The sequence below is a fragment of the Carassius carassius genome, chromosome 17 (assembly GCF_963082965.1).
Source record: "Carassius carassius chromosome 17, fCarCar2.1, whole genome shotgun sequence".
NCBI classification, from domain to species: domain Eukaryota; kingdom Metazoa; phylum Chordata; class Actinopteri; order Cypriniformes; family Cyprinidae; genus Carassius; species Carassius carassius.
The window spans coordinates 6060168-6077928 of record NC_081771.1 but is presented as its reverse complement, the minus strand read 5'-3'; the positions used below and the strand labels follow the sequence as shown (position 1 = coordinate 6077928).

The 17761-nt window shown below is 35.8% G+C and overlaps 1 protein-coding gene across 2 annotated transcripts in view; it reads right to left on the bottom strand.

Moving 5' to 3' along the window:
• Positions 1 to 17761, bottom strand: part of LOC132160860 (metabotropic glutamate receptor 4-like) — a 184899-nt gene that overhangs the window by 79456 nt on the left and 87682 nt on the right. For both annotated transcript variants that reach the window (XM_059570572.1, XM_059570571.1), the window contains exon 3: positions 7476 to 7692. In XM_059570572.1, the coding sequence (XP_059426555.1) occupies positions 7476 to 7692 (217 nt within the window). The remainder of the gene's footprint in view (positions 1 to 7475; positions 7693 to 17761) is intronic.

Below are 17761 nucleotides of genomic sequence, written 5' to 3'. Positions count from 1 at the left end.
ACGACAGCATCGCATTTTCACGAGTGAGTGGATGTCTGTCATGTTTTCCTCAAGAACTCCTACAGACTTCAACATGATAAAGAACCCCAGCAATCCACAGCATCAACTGGGATATCTAACTTAGATATATATATTTCAAAAATCCCTTTTAGCGGGGCACTTTTATCAACAAAATCCATGCTGCATTTGCACCTCGCCCAGAATCAGGCACGGACTGTTTTTGAGAGCAGAATGTCAGAGAGGAATCACAAAGGAAAGCAAACGTCAGATCGAATCTTATGCGTTATATATAATAATCTGCATGTTTGTCTCCAGTAATTATGAAGGTTATAATCGTTGATCCATTATTACAACGCCTTAGGTAACTCACCATATGACTAACCTCCCTCTTGATTAGATTTACCAGGGCCTCCAAGGTTTCTATTTGGATCTCCACATGGAATCAATTACAGCAGGCAAATCTTATTTATCAAATATTGGAGATTTATGTATGCTGAGAGCAGCATAGGCTGTTTACTTTGTTATTGTGCCATGCTGCGGCTGAAGATTGCTCATCACTCAGCGGTGGCCCAAGTCAACTCCACGGTACCACTGGGCGACCATTTTCCATGGTGATGTATGCTAGTGGCAGTCACCTTTCAAAACTCACCAAATCTATTCCTTCACTTCAGAATTCGACCCTTCAAGGTCCCTTAGCAGCAGGCGTATTATAAATTTGGCCCATTACTGGAACCCAGAAGATATTGAAAATATCGAATGAGGTTCTGCTTGAAGGAGAGTCAACAAAGAGAACCGGTGCAGCATGTTTCCCTCAATGCCTCGGATGTTCTTTTAAGGTGGACAACTTATCGCACGCAAACTTGTTTAATTTGATTACCGCGAATCTACTGTGGTATTAGATAACACACACTCGGTTACAGACATTACAAGCAAATAACATATTAATACAAGGTTAAGATGTCACAAAGCCCTCGTTTGAAAACCCCATGAAAGACAGAGGAGAAAAACAGTGAGGTGTTTCACAAACATAGTGTTTTTCTGCTTTTTCCCTGGAGGCAGAACTGAATTGAATCATGTGTTGGTCAGGGCAGTAACACACACACACACACACACACACACAAAATGAAGTCGGGAAAGCCTTCGGGCCTGGAATTGAAGAGCCCTGTCTTACGCTCCATAGGTATTGTTGAGTCTGCAGGGAATGATGAACAAATCATAAGATGATCAAACATTATGTGCCAAAGAGGCGGCTTTTCATGTCCATCATTTTAAATGTATGGGCTAAGGTTAGGATATGGTCACTGTAATCAAACATCCATAGCCTACAGACCCTCAATATAACAGGGTCTCTTTACCGGGGGCGTTTTCTCCGAGGAGAATACAGAGGCAGTGCCTCTGTTCACATAAAAAGGAAAAAGAAAAAGCGAGAGAGAAAGAGACAGAATAATCGACAGAAAAAAACACCAAATAAAACATAATGGCTAATAGCTAGAAAAGGATAACAGATGACTTAATAATATTAATCATTTTCTGTATTAATGCAGGTATTATTTTTTAAACAGTGTCAAAAAATTGCAATAAAATAAAACAAAGATTTGCTAACCAATAGTATGAAAAATGTGACTCTTAATAATATGAATAATATTCATTTCACTCTATTATCACTACAATTATTTTTGTAGCAATGTCAAAGATGTTTACAAACACAAACATATAAGTATATAGTACTGGTTGCTTGTTGATAGTGTGAAGTAAATGGTGTTCCATACAGTATGCTTTCATTCCAGCAACTGTGCAAACATTAAATGGAACATTAATTCACACTGAACTAAAAGTAAACCTAAAATGCTGAAAAAACTATTTGCCTCTTCATTTGCGAAGATCATCACACATCACTGCACTTTACCCACTGAATCTGTCCCCATTTCATTTCTATGAATATCTGAGAGAATCCTGTGTGCTGTACATCACATATTATATTACAATAAGTAAGCATTATTTATCAGCCTATCACGCATTAGCAAAGATTCTACAAGGTGCAGGATACCATGCTGAGTCCCTTCGCCCCCTCTGGTACACCACTGCTCTGTCTGCGTTATTTATTCATTTGATGCCATGAATTATGAAGGAATTACTCCAAGCAGGCAATGCTACACAAACATAATTCATAAACATCTACAATGCAGCCCAAAAGTCTGAGACCATGTAAAAAAAAAAGTATATATTTCTTTTATTTAAACATGTTTTAGAATTTTGAATTGAAAACACATTATGGTGTAATATGAAGATGATATTCTGTACTATTTATAGGCCACTAATCAAATTTAAAATAAAATAAAATAAATATTTTTTTTAGCTTGACGGCTGCTGTCATTAAATAAAAAATGAGACAAACAAAAAAAAAATCTATTCTGGAAATCATATTTTTATTAAATGCTTCCTCTAAATTGTTTTGCATACAAACAAATAAACACATAAAAGTAAAACTAAATAAATACAAGTCTCAGACATTTGGCTCCCACTGTAATTGAAGATCCTGCACTTAGGGATCATTCTTTGAAAAAAAAAAAAAGGCAACTAATATGATTGTTAAATACTTTTGTTGATACTTAAAAAACTTTATTCCTAAGTGATGGGGACAATATAATAGGATTATTCAGCTAGACATCCTCCTCATCTACTGTATTACTGCAGTTCAGAGATGGATGGAGATATATGTGAGCAAAGCACCATAGGAGACATTCTATTGACCCGCACAGCCAAGACTTAAGCTATTAATTATCTTTGTTTGTTTGTCTCTGCCTTTCTTTCTCATTCCCTGTTGTCCCTTTTCTTTCGTCTTGGCACTTGCTCTTTCTCTACGCCCTGGACAGATGTGCAAACACTCCCATGAAGCTATAAGGAGATGGCATGGCACTGCAGTGATGCTCATGGTTATTCATATCACGGCCCCCAATGTCTCACGCCATCCATCCAGCATCCTCTAAATACAGCTGTGGGAGTGGTCTGGATATCCAAAGTTACATAATGGGGACTTTTATATGGTGTATGAATAAAATCATAAAGCATGAATAAATGCACATAACTGTCACCATTCCTTCTGTCCATATCTAACCACCAACAATCAGTTACAACTTGGAGATGCTATTAACATTTTTCTTCTGAAGTACTTTGTATACTAGCATATTACAGCTAGATTTGTCACAATACCAAAATCTGAGTAGTGTGTATCCTGGGAATTTTATTTCACCAAATGCAACACATTTTTCCTTCACTACATCCAAAATCTCTTAAACAATTATAATTACAAAAAAAAAAAATATTATATATATATATATATATATACAGGTGATGTGTCTAAAAAAATTCACAAATGAAAATAATCAAATAAATATAAATAAACAAACAGGCACCAGTAAAGCATATAGTAAAATATGATGCAATTTTTGCAATGTACTGTATATGTTACATCTGAAAAATTTTCTTTAGACATAGACCAGTCCTAAGCGTACAGCTTCTGTTGATGTCTCAGGCTGCTCAAACAAACGGACCAATGCACAGACCAAATCTTAGTTTTTAATCCATTAATTTAATAACACTTTACATAGCTAAATAACTTTAAATACAAACTATAAATAGATACAATTCTGAAAGACATGTGATTTTCTATCAGCAACAGTAAATATGACCTTTAGAAAATTAACTTTTGACTACTTTCCTAAGCTCTTCTTTTGACGAATATGACTTCCACAATTACATTCCAAACAGAGTAGTTTCTTATTAATTCAACTCTCTATAAATGCAAGGCCGTTTTTCATTTCATGGTTTTTAAATGTTCCCTCTCTTCCAAATTGATTGTCTTTCCTACTGGCGAACGCAATTTGATTCATTCGTATGAAACTTGCTCTCCATTCTGAAACACCAGAGCAGCTCTAAGAACAAAGATTTTCTGGATCACGTTATTTAAAATTGATGCATTAATGAGTTAATCCATTATACACTGCACATCTACACTCAAGCAAAATGTGTTTGGGCACACCTTTTTGAGCCCTGTTGTGCTTGTTAGAAGAAGGGAAGTGGGGTTTTTCTACAACGGATCCTGAAAGAAATGTTCTATAGTAAGTGTGACTGGAAGCATGCAAAGATGGTAATTACTTGTCATCAACAGCGGTTCACTTCCGCAGTTTATTCCAACTCTGAACCATGAGTTCACAAGAACCACACCTCAGATGTACTTTTCAAGAGTTCGCTATCACACCAAGCAAACAAACTTTAGCTTTTAGCGCAGAGTGTTAAAGCACCCTGATTCTCCATTAATAAGGAAGAGCCAGTTCTCAGCATAGAATATGGGAGAGTAGCAGATGTTGATAGCCTTAATGCGTAGGAGAAACCATGGACATGTGAGGAGGACACTGTTACCCTAGAGAAAAGAAAGGAGCATGACTCCATCTCCCTCAGAACTTCCTCTAGGCGGTTTTGAGTATGCTCACAAAGACTATTCATAGAACAATTTTAGCTTCCATCTGTTTGCATCCACCAAAGCTTGAGGGTTATGTAAACTTTTTAAGATCCAAATAACTGTATAATGTGATGAATGACTAATTCTATATTAAATATTTAATGTAGAATTTACATTTATAACAAATCATACTGAGTGCATTAAAATCTATTTTCCTGATCTATGTGCAATGCAAAACTCTGTAGATATTTCCCAGTAACAAAAACATGGGACCCTGGGCCACATGTTGGTTCCAGCCTGTCGGCTAAGCTTAACCTAAAGCACTAGTTACAGTAACAGACTTGGAGACTCGGGAAGAAATTTAGAAGGAAATCAATGGCTGAACTCAGTATTCCTCTCACAAATCGCAAGACCACTTCCCCCCTGGAGTGCACTTGAAGTTTCATTTCTCAGGAAGGAAATGCAGTTGGGAAGGAAAAGCTTTGGAAGATATTGCTGCTTTTGATCAGCTTAAAGTATAGGATTCATTTCACAAAACAACTATATGTGCATTTGCAGGAACAAATATCAATGTTTTCAAGGCAATAGAATAGCATTAAAGTTTTAGGGTAAAATGTCATAAACTAAAATTTGATAGAGGAAAAAAGGAAGAGAGATCAATAGCAATATGCAATACAGACACATAGACAGGTGCCAGAAAGAAGTCCATTGCAATTCATTATACAAAAGTGGATGGGGACTTTAATTGTGATTAAATTAATTTCTTAATAATAGTTTAATAGTTTATACAAATACAATTAGTTTTAATCTGTGTGTGGGGGGGGGGGTCGTTTAAATAAACTTAAGCATAAAATGATTTATATTATCTATTTTTTATTACTTTTTATTTGACAAATACACTGACAAACATTTATGATAAACTTTATTATCTGTTGAAACATTTATGTCATGTATTTACATACATTTGTAAGTGCACAATGGTAATGATGAAGTTGCAATTTAGTACATGTAAAATATATTAAAGGGTTAGTTCACCCAAAAATGAAAATAATGTCATTATGTACGAAATACTGTCCATGTCCAGAAAGGTAAGAAAAACACCATCAAAGTAGTCCATGTGACATCAGTGGGTCAGTTAGAATTTGTTGAAGCATCGAAAATACAATTTGGTCCAAAAATAACAAAAACTACGTCTTTATTCAGCATTGTCTTCTCTTCCGGGTCTGCTGTGAGCGCGTTCACAACACTGCAGTGTAGTGATGTCCGGTTCGCGAACGAATTATTCAATGTAACCGGATCTTCTTGAACCAGTTCACCAAATCGAACTGAAACGCTTGAAATGGTTCACGTCTCCAATACGCATTAATCCACGAATGACTTAACAGACCGATATCCCGGAGTAATTCATGTACTGAAACAGTACACTGACTGAACCGCTGTGAAGAGAGAACTGAAGGTGAACGCAGAGCCGAGCCAGATAATAAACGAAAGACCAGTTGCATCGTTTTTCGGATCACCAGTAGTGATGGGAAGTTCGGTTCTTTTCCACAAACCGGTTCTTTCGGACGGTTTTATTCAATAAACCGGTTGAAAAAAAACGGTTCACCGGTTCTTTTGTGCTAGATGTAATGACGTCATTGGCGATGATTGGCCTTCATTCAAGCCTTCAGTTTACCCGCGCTCATAACATTAGCACAGAATCAGTTCAGAATCAATCACCAAAAGAATCAATTCTCTCTTTACAGCAGTTCAGTCAGTGTCCTGTTTGAGTACATGAATTACTCTGGGATATTGGTTTTTTGAACTCAGAGGGAGTGTCAGCCACGTTAAAAAAGTTAACAGCTTAAGTCATTTGTGGATTTATGCTTATTAGAAACGCAAACCGTTTCAAACGATTCAGTTCGATCTGGTGAACTGGTTCAAGAAGAACCGGGTTAAATCGAATGATTCGTTCACGAACCGGACATCACTACACTGCAGTGTTGTGAACGCGCTCACAACAGACCTGGAAGAGAAGACAATGCTGAATAAAGTCATAGTTTTGGTTATTTTGAACCAAAATATATTTTTCGATGCTTCAACAAATTCTAACTGACCCTCTGATGCCACATGGACTACTTTGAAGATGTTTTTATTACCTTTCTGGACATGGACAGTATACCGTACATACATTTTCAATGGAGGGACAGAAAGCTCTTGGACTAAATCTAAAATATCTTAAACTGTGTTCCGAAGATGAACGGAGCTCTTACGGGTTTAGAACGATATGAGGGTGAGTCATTAATGACACAATTTTCATTTTTGGGTGAACTAACCCTTTAACATAAGCTGTAATATCGCAAAACACTACAGTAAAAATTCAAATCAAGTTCTTCTCACATGCTGTAGTATTGCGTTCTTATTTAAAGCATGACAAAAAAAAACACTAAAACAACTATTTAAAATGTACTTTTAAGCAAAACCACTAATCTGACATTACTACAAAGTACACTTTTTAAAATGTGTTAAGAAAGTGTACTTTATGTGCACTTCAAAGTCTTTGTATTTCATATAAACATTATCTGTATTAAAAAATATATATATATATATATATATATATATACACTTTTAACCCCTTTACGTGCAAACATCGCAGACGGCCCCAGTTTATTATTGTTTCACTTTCACAGCACGTTAAACATCACTCTCTTACTTGATCTGGACAAACTGTGCATCAATTAAAAGTTTAAAGACTCTAGCTTCGATATTTGACCAATATTTTGATAAAAACGTTGTTTAGTACAGTTCAACTGCACATTCAATACAATTATGCACACTTCTTTTCACAAGGGAATGACAGTGCTAATTTGCAAATCCTGTGGTTGGTCGCTTTTTTTTTCACCATCTCTTCCTGTCTGAGTGGGCAATTCTTGGCCATGAAAAGCTACAGTGAAGAACAGGCTACGCTGCATGATGAAATTTAAGCTAAGTAAGACTTTCAAAGATATCCCCAAAGTGCATGCAAACACACTCTTACCCTCTTCCCGAGATTTCTGGATGAATGCGTCTACGCCGCTCTCTCCGTAATTCCCCTCCGATGCCACCGTGGAGACGTAATTCCAGCGCATGGCCCTGACTATATCCACCATAGCCTGTGCCTGGTAGGTGTCCGGTGGTACCACGCGGGAGAAGAAGTCATAACGGGTGTTGTCACTCAGTTCAGGAGCCGTGGAGGCATAACTCACCTGGGGAATCTATAGGAGGAGACAAAAACATAAATCCCATTCAGGCATTGAATTACACAATTCCCAAAACCCCCTGCTGCTCCTGAGCTCACCTCTGACAGATTATAACATGCTCCATCATGCCAGACTACATCCCCTACCAAGATCTCTCTTGCACAGCCACAGGTGGCACACTCAAGACCGTGGGGATGAGTGCAGTCCATTCAGAAATAAGATGTGTGGAAAGCAACAACAAGCTGGTCAACAACTTCCACACTATCACGGACTGGTTTACAGGAACCCCAATTGAGATGAGAGTCTCTTAAAGGAATAGCTCACTTCAAGTGAAATTTTCTGCATTATTTACTCAGCCTCATGTCTCTTCAAACATGAGAGTAATGTGTTTTTTTTTCAGTGGAATTCAAAAAGTGCATTTCTGAAGAATATCTACAAGTATAGCTATCTTTGGCATGTTTACTAGAGTTTATGAGAAACATCTGAACTGTGAATGAATCATTATTTTGAGTAAGATATTTTCAATGAATCATCTGATTCGCATCATAAAACTGTTCTGAATGATCCAGATTCAGAAGTTGTGAACTAAAGTGGAAGAATATCAGATTATCATCTTAAATCAGCGGGCTTGTAACACAGTTAATCTTGCAACAAAAAATTCATTATGACACTTTTATTGTGTTTTTGAATAATTCAAAACAGCCAAAACAGGCCCTTCAAAATGTCATCCTCTGAGTTCTGAGGAAAAAAAATAGGACATGAGATTGAGTCAATTTTTACAAAAAAATGAGTAAACTAACCCCTTAAGGGATCTCCCCAACTGAACTGTGTTGAGAATTTCTACACAGGCTACACCGAACAACAGACACACAAACCAGGCATGATGTGAAACTTAAGCAATCACCATAAAATGGATCGCTGGTGATGCTCGGAATACATTAAACTAATGTCAGACATAACATAATGGATGGCTTGCACCACCAAGAATGTAATTTATACAAGTTTATTAACTTGGCTATTGTGAACATACTCTGGCTTTTAAGCCCACTCTCTGCAGACATAATACCAGCGGTATGGCTCCATTAAAAGGGATCATAAATTCATCTGCGCAGAGGACAACAAAATATCAGTCAAAACAATAAACAAATGAGAGGCTCTTTCGAAATCCAAACAGACTGCAGGTCGATCATCCAACTTGATATCGGCTAGTAATATTTATTGAGAATGTAAAAAATTAAGCTTGAACTACCATTTGTTTTTACAGTTGTTTTAAAGTAGATATAATGCTGAATGTTGTTTAAAGGCCAAAGTTTGCCTTAAATTTAACTTTTAAGCATTATGTCACAGTTTCAAATGTATTACACAATAATTTATCAATCAAATCAAATCATGCATGAAATATAATTCAGGAATATAAATGTAAAAAAAAAAAATCTTGCATACTAATGTAAAGCTATATATAGGTTAATATGCATGCTAGAACTGCCTCTGGGTAGCAATTGGTCTTGCTTTTCATACAAGAATTTTGCAGGTCAGAGGAATAGAGACAGACTGAAAGAATCACTGTAAAGCATCTCTTACTGCCTTGCAGGTCACACAATGTTGGCATTCATTGAGTGAATATGAGGGCTGCTGTCCTTCGCATGTTAAGTTCATTGGTTCAACTTCATGAGCAACTGACTGACATCAGCAGAAATGCATGATCAATATGTTCAGCAGTTAAATATTTACCTTTACATAATTGCAGTTAGAACTTTTACATTGGGATCCAAGCATCCGACACCACATGGAAAATCTGGGATTTCTTAAAAATGTAATGTATAAATAACATGTATAACATAAAACATAAGACATAAGATATATTTAAGATTTGCACTATTTTATAGGTAATCAAAAAGCAAAATTGCATCATTACCCTTGTGAACAATTTATTTTAAATGCTTAGGCTATATAATTCTGGAATAATTGTGCAGTTATTTTTAGTTATATTTGCAGCACACTTTTTAAACAGAGCACCACATGACCGTTTCAGTTTAGTTTGGCAAGACATCTCAATAAGCACTGCCTGCACAGTGTTACAGAAAAGCAAATGTAATCTCTAAAAATGTTCTTCTGACTTGACATTTTCTTCATTCTCTGATGTCACTGAATACTTGAATCTGTTCTTTTTTCACTGTCTGAAAAAAAATAAAATAATATATATATATATATATATATATATATATATATATATATATATATATATATATATATATATATATATATATATAGGTGCTGGTCATATAATTAGAATATCATCAAAAGGTTGATTTATTTCACTAATTCCATTCAAATGTATTTTAAATGTTTATTTATTTTCATTTTGATGTTTATAACTGACAACAAAGGAAAATCCCAAATTCAGTTTCTCAGAAAATTTGAGTATTGTGAAAAGGTTCAATACTGAAGACACCTGGTGCCACACTCTAATCAGCCAATTAACTCAAAACACCTGCAAAGCCTTTAAATGGTCTCTCAGTCTAGTTTTGTTGGCTACACAATCATGGGGAAGACTGCTGACTTGACAGTTGTCAAAAAGACGACCATTGACACCTTGCACAAGGAGGGCAAGACACAAAAGGTCATTGCAAAAGAGGCTGGCTGTTCACAGAGCTCTGTGTTCAAGCACATTGATAGAGAGGCGAAGGGAAGGAAAAGATGTGGTAGAAAAAAATTGTACAAGTAATAGAGATAACCGCACCCTGGAGAGGATTGTGAAGCAAAACCCATTCAAAAATGTGGGGGAGATTCACAAAGAGTGGACTTCAGCTGGAGTCAGTGCTTCAAGAACCACTACGCACAGACGTATGCAAGACATGGGTTTCAGCTGTCGCATTCCTTGTGTCAATCCACTATTGAACAACAGACAGCGTCAGAAGCGTCTAAAGACAAAAAGGACTGGACTGCTGCTGAGTGGTCCAAAGTTATGCTCTCTGATGAAAGTAAATTTTGCATTTCCTTTGCATATCAGGATCCCAGAGTCTGGAGGAAGAGAGGAGAGGCACACAATCCACGTTGCTTGAGGTCGAGTGTAAAGTTTCCACAGTCAGTGATGGTTTGGGTGGCCATGTCATCTGCTGGTGTTGGTCCACTGTGTTTTCTGAGGTTCAAGGTCAACACAGCCATATACCAGGAAGTTTTAGAGCACTTCAGGCTTCCTGCTGACCAACTTTATGGAGATGCAGATTTCATTTTCCAACAGTGCCAAAGCTACCAGTACCTGGTTTAAGGACCACGGTATCCCTGTTCTTAATTGGCCAGCAAACTCGCCTGACCTTAACTCCATAGAAAATCTATGGGGTATTGTGAAGAGGAAGATGCGATATGTCAGACCCAACAATGCAGAAGAGCTGAAGGCCACTATCAGAGCAACCTGGGCTCTAATAACACCTGAGCAGTGCCACAGACTGATCGACTCCATGCCAAGCCACATTGCTGCAGTAATTCAGGCAAAAGGAGCCCCAACTAAGTATTGAGTGCTGTACATGCTCATACTTTTCATTTTCATACTTTTTAGTTGGCCAAAATTTCAAAAAATCCTTTCTTTGTATTGGTCTCAAGTTATATTCAAATTTTCTGAGATACTGAATTTGGGATTTTCCTTAGTTGTCAGTTATAATCATCACAATTAAAGAAATAAACATTTGAAATATATCAGTCTGTGTGTAATGAATGAATATAATAAATAAATCAACTTTTTGATGATATTCTAATTATATGACCAGCACCTCTATTTATATATATATTTATATTATCTATTTTTTATTACTTTTTATTTGACAAATACACTGACAAACATTTATAATAAACATTATTGTTTGTTGAAACATTTATGTCATGTATTTACATACATTTGTAAGTGCACAATGGTAATGATGAAGTTGCAATTTAGTACATGTAAAATATATTAAAGGGTTAGTTCACCCAAAAATGAAAATAATGTCATTATGTACGAAATACTGTCCATGTCCAGAAAGGTAAGAAAAACACCATCAAAGTAGTCCATGTGACATCAGTGGGTCAGTTAGAATTTGTTGAAGCATCGAAAATACAATTTGGTCCAAAAATAACAAAAACTACGTCTTTATTCAGCATTGTCTTCTCTTCCGGGTCTGCTGTGAGCGCGTTCACAACACTGCAGTGTAGTGATGTCCGGTTCGCGAACGAATCATTCAATGTAACCGGATCTTCTTGAACCAGTTCACCAAATCGAACTGAAACGCTTGAAATGGTTCACGTCTCCAATACGCATTAATCCACAAATGACTTAACAGACCGATATCCCGGAGTAATTCATGTACTGAAACAGTACACTGACTGAACTGCTGTGAAGAGAGAACTGAAGGTGAACGCAGAGCCGAGACAGATAATAAACGAAAGACCAGTTGCATCGGTTTTCGGATCACCAGTAGTGATGGGAAGTTCGGTTCTTTTCCACAAACCGGTTCTTTCGGACGGTTTTATTCAATAAACCGGTTGAAAAAAAACGGTTCACCGGTTCTTTTGTGCTTGATGTAATGACGTCATTGGCGATGATTGGCCTTCATTCAAGCCTTCAGTTTACCCGCGCTCATAACATTAGCACAGAATCAGTTCAGAATCAATCACCAAAAGAATCAATTCTCTCTTTACAGCAGTTCAGTCAGTGTCCTGTTTGAGTACATGAATTACTCTGGGATATTGGTTTTTTGAACTCAGAGGGAGTGTCAGCCACGTTAAAAAAGTTAACAGCTTAAGTCATTTGTGGATTAATGCTTATTAGAAACGCAAACCGTTTCAAACGATTCAGTTCGATCTGGTGAACTGGTTCAAGAAGAACCGGTTAAATCGAATGATTCATCACGAACCGGACATCACTACACTGCAGTGTTGTGAACGCGCTCACAACAGACCTGGAAGAGAAGACAATGCTGAATAAAGTCATAGTTTTGGTTATTTTGAACCAAAATATATTTTTCGATGCTTCAACAAATTCTAACTGACCCTCTGATGCCACATGGACTACTTTGAAGATGTTTTTATTACCTTTCTGGACATGGACAGTATACCGTACATACATTTTCAATGGAGGGACAGAAAGCTCTTGGACTAAATCTAACATATCTTAAACTGTGTTCCGAAGATGAACGGAGCTCTTACGGGTTTAGAACGATATGAGGGTGAGTCATTAATGACATAATTTTCATTTTTGGGTGAACTAACCCCTTAACATAAGCTGTAATATAGCAAAACACTACAGTAAAAATTCAAATCAAGTTCTTCTCACATGCTGTAGTATTGCGTGTTCTTATTTAAAGCATGACAAAAAAAAACACTAAAACAACTATTTAAAATGTACTTTTAAGCAAAACCACTAATCTGACATTACTACAAAGTACACTTTTTAAAATGTGTTAAGAAAGTGTACTTTATGTGCACTTCAAAGTCTTTGTATTTCATATAAACATTATCTGTATTAAAAAAAATAAAAATAAAAATAAAATATATATATATATATATATATATATATATATATATATATATATATATATATATATATATATGCTACTCAGCAAAAGTTAAAATATTAATATAAATCATAACAAATTCAATGATACATGGAATATAGTCTTCACAGTTTCTTCAAGGTAGTGTAGTACCAAATAAATATATATATTTTTTTAATTATGAAGCAAAGAGAGCTTTAAGTTCTTCAGGTATCTAACAACAGTTTCAAGTACTGAAATAAATTTTCAGATAAATATACAAATAAATATATACAAAAAATTATTAATTATATATTTTTTAATAGGTCTATTCTCATGGTGAAAAGCAAAATACTAATATGAAGAGGCAAACATTTACATCTTAAAAACAAAGAACCGCCTTCAAGAAGATCTGTTACACTGATATATTTGCAGCACATGTTGATGTTTTCAGCCAGGGATATGCTAAAATATATGTATATGAATTCTGTCAGGGCCAATAACTTAATGCATTACTCAACAGAGAAGAAGCTAACTCACATGGCATCGAATGTGACAAGTGCGGACTGATGTGTGCACACCAAGTAATGAAGACTCAAAATATTGCTGAGGCATTCTGACTGACATTACTGTAGATGACACAAGGACATTTTCAAGGCTTTTATTTTCTGTTGCTAAACCAACAGCTGTAAAATCATAATTTCTACATTAATGTTAAGGAAACCATTAGTCAGGACTGAAAAAAAAAAGAAAATCTGGTTTATTTGCTGAATTCGACCCGACACCAAACCTTGGCATCGCTGAATTATTTGTAAATGTCATTGAAATGGTTCAAGTCACCCTGCTGATTTCTCTAACAAAGATTTATTTAATATTCCATGCTGAAACGAGGTACAAAAGAGGTTTGTGATGAATCTCTTTTCTTTGTGTCCAGACCTCTGAGGAGTTCTTGAGAAGAGAACCAAAGGTTACAGCTGTTGCTTCTCCTAACATGTGCATGTCAGAAGTAATTTAAAATAAGATTTATTAAACAGACAGTCTACGTGAAAGGCACCTAATCATAGGCGGCAGCTTTGTATGAAATTAATGCGACTTTCCCTATGCATTGCTCTGAGCCATGTGTGTATGCACTCGCGTTTGCATAATTATGTTAGACTGCTACAGTATATGCAAAGGTCAGAATTAGCGTTTGTCTAATAAATAGCCATATGCAAAGTCAATTTATTGCAGTCCTTTATATCAAGTGCATCAAAAGAAAATAGTTTGCTATAATTAGCTGAATAACAACTAAATACTGCGATTTCACCTGTCAGTAAATGAGCGAAATGCAAGAAATATGTTATTTGTATCTGGTGCCATTGGCATCGGGCGACACAGAAGAGGTTTGTGGACAAACTAATTTGAAACAAATATCCTTCTTCTATATCTAACGTCTTCTCAACTGGTATCAGCTGTTGTTTACACTGATAGTCAATGCAATTTTCACATCTGTTACTGTCAAGCTGAACAGGGCAGCAAATGGCTGAGCTGTGAGAACAGAATGACAAAAAACGCTGCATAATTATTGAACAAAACAGATTGGAACATACTCTATGGTGTTACAGTCAGCCATTGAAACAATTTCATAAGCCTGACTCAATTTTCGGTGAATATTTGCCTGATTAATTAGAGAGAAGGAGCAATATTTTATCCAAAAATAGAGAGCATATTTTATCACTGTATATTGACATAAGCACAAGGTGTTCTAACGCATCGAGCTATATCTTTTTACTTAAATCACTGCATCCCAAATGTTGTAATTGCTTTTTGATGATGCAGAATCAATGGCTCTTTAGCCATACCACATGCCCAGACAAGCCCATTCACAAAACTGCAATATCTCTGGTGCTAACAGAGGCATTTAGAAACTCAATCCTCTCTTTTTCAAGGCTACAATCTAATTGAGAAATCTGCTGGTGTATTGGCCGAGCTTCCCTCACGTCTGACAGAGTGACAGTCTGTTCTGCCATCAGTGGCATGTCTCTGTAGTGACTTTCATTCACAAATGGCTCGCTTTGTCTGCAAACATGGTTCTCAACTGGTTTGCATCAGATTTTATAGACATCAACCTGCAGCTGGGTTCCCTAAAATATTAGTAATAATAATACATGTAGAAATATGTTTATAAACGTATATTGGGACAAATGTTATTGCATGTTTATTACATATACATAACAGGTCAAAGACAAGACGTGCCACACTGGTGTCTGCATCAAATTTCATTTTAAAATTTACATTTTTATAGCTTTTTTTTTTTTTTAATACTTAAAGCATATTTAATGCAAGTAAAGTATCTATTTTAATGTTTTAAAAAAAAAAGACAAAATACGGGTGAAATAATGTTCCACTCTCATTCATATTTATGTAAAAACTTTTGCAATGATTATATTTATTTACTTATGTGTTATATAATGATTCTTATTCTAAGTTAGACTAACTAACCAAGTAAATCTTTGGGGGGTAAATTTAAGGTAAAGATCTTTTTTTATGATCAGAATTTTTTTTTTTTAAGTTTTCATTCTAATAACCATTAAAAAAATAAAGCTGTATATATTTTTTTTCGTCCTGGATCACATCAAATTTTTATGAAACTATTTGTCAGTCTATCAAATGTTGATTTAAGTAATATAGATTTCAAGATTAGCATTTTCAAAAATTTTGGTGTACATAATTACAGTATTTAAATATGTTTTAGATGCTGTCAGTATGCATATATTGTACACTTCTGCAAGTATCCAAACATACAAAAAGGTAACTACATTATTTTGAGATGAGGCTGGACAAATAGCCTTTGACATCAACAACCAAATAAACGAGAGGTATTTTCCCCTCTCTTTCCTTTGCTAAATGCACGATTATATGGTTTGTTGCATTTAATCACTTACGTTTAGTTTTGTTTTGACCTTATCAGAACATACTTGACTCACCAGTTGAGAACAACTGACCTTGAAAATAAATTCACCTGATGCTTCTGTGAAATTCTGATAAGCATCCTCCAACATCCTCCTCATGAACTGTAAAGCTCTATATAAAACAAGTGTGTATGCTTGAAAAAAGGTGGTTAATTAAGTGGCACACCTTTGAAATGTAACATTCATCATGCTTACGTCAAATAATAAGTAATTCATTAATAAGCAGATCTTGCACCTAAACTGAAGACACTGACTCACCATGAATAATATTTCCCAGCATGCCTCAGATCTCTGTTTAATATCTCCATCACTCAGTCCTGACCTTTTTAGATTTAGTGCTCCTTTGCACACTGGAAAATGGCATCTAGCCATGCTTATCTCCTTGAGCATCTCTGCTCTCCCGGGAAGACTGTCAACACAGGGCTTCCTTATGGCATTTCCTTGGTCAATCAAATTATGATGGGATTCATTTTCGGACTGAACGCCCGATGCTTGACTGATCCTTCTATATATTTCTACAGTAATGAGGCTCTCAGGTAGTGAAGCGCTGGGTAATTCAGGCAGACGCAGTGATGAATTGGAAATTGGGAATATCATTTGGAAAAGGTCAAACTACTGATCAGAGGTAAAATTTACGAGCTGGGAAGGACCTCTAGTTGGAGAAGGTATACAGTAAGGCTTTGTCAGTTCATTATCTCCTTCAAGCAGATCAACATGTCACTTGTTAAGGTTGACAGCATGAGAGGAGCTTATCGAAGCAAAGGCTCAAAGAAGTTTCGGATATAGACACCGCAGGAGAGCCGAAACCAAGCAATCTAAAAAGAATCGACTCTAGGCATCAGCTTGTTTTTTCCCACAAGACCAATAACAAGACAGAACAGCCATTGGCAGATTTCGGAAGTATCTGTTATTTGGGACCAAAGTCGAGTTTAGGGCAAAAATGGCACAAAATAAACAAAAATTCAAGATAAGGGTGCAAAAAAGCCCCTGCCCAGTTGAGCTAGATCTATTATGACTTTCATAATTAAAGTGAAAAGTGAAATAAATGAAAAATGTAGAATGGGATTACATTTACAGTAGATTTTCTCTCGTTGCATCAGATTTCTTTTTTAGAAGTGTTTGATTTGTTACTACAGAGAACACCAGAGTTCTGTCGTGCATGCGCTCATTGACCGAATTCTGAATCTGCATTCATGAATTCTCTCATTATCATAAACAACAAAGTGCCGAAACAATGAGATTCATTTTGCAGTGTAGACAGCTTCAGAGATTATAACAGGACATTTTTGTGAAAGGGCATAACTTACTCCACTTCAGGACTGCTTCAGTGTTCTTTGCTCCCTTTCTTTATATAATTTATTCCCAGTCTGAGTAATTATTTTTTTTTAACCAGTTTGAAAAATAACCAATTGAAGTCTTGATTTTCGAATCCATAGAAAACGATAAACAAATTCAGTAACGTTTCTTAGATTGTTTCATCTATAGACAGAACATGTTTTTCCCCCATTAAAACTTTCTATTAAACGACATTAATTATCATTATTACAATACAAAGACTCTTTGTCAAAGAGCATTAATCATGAAGAATGATTTTGTCATGATATTACATCTTCACCTTCTTATAAGTTC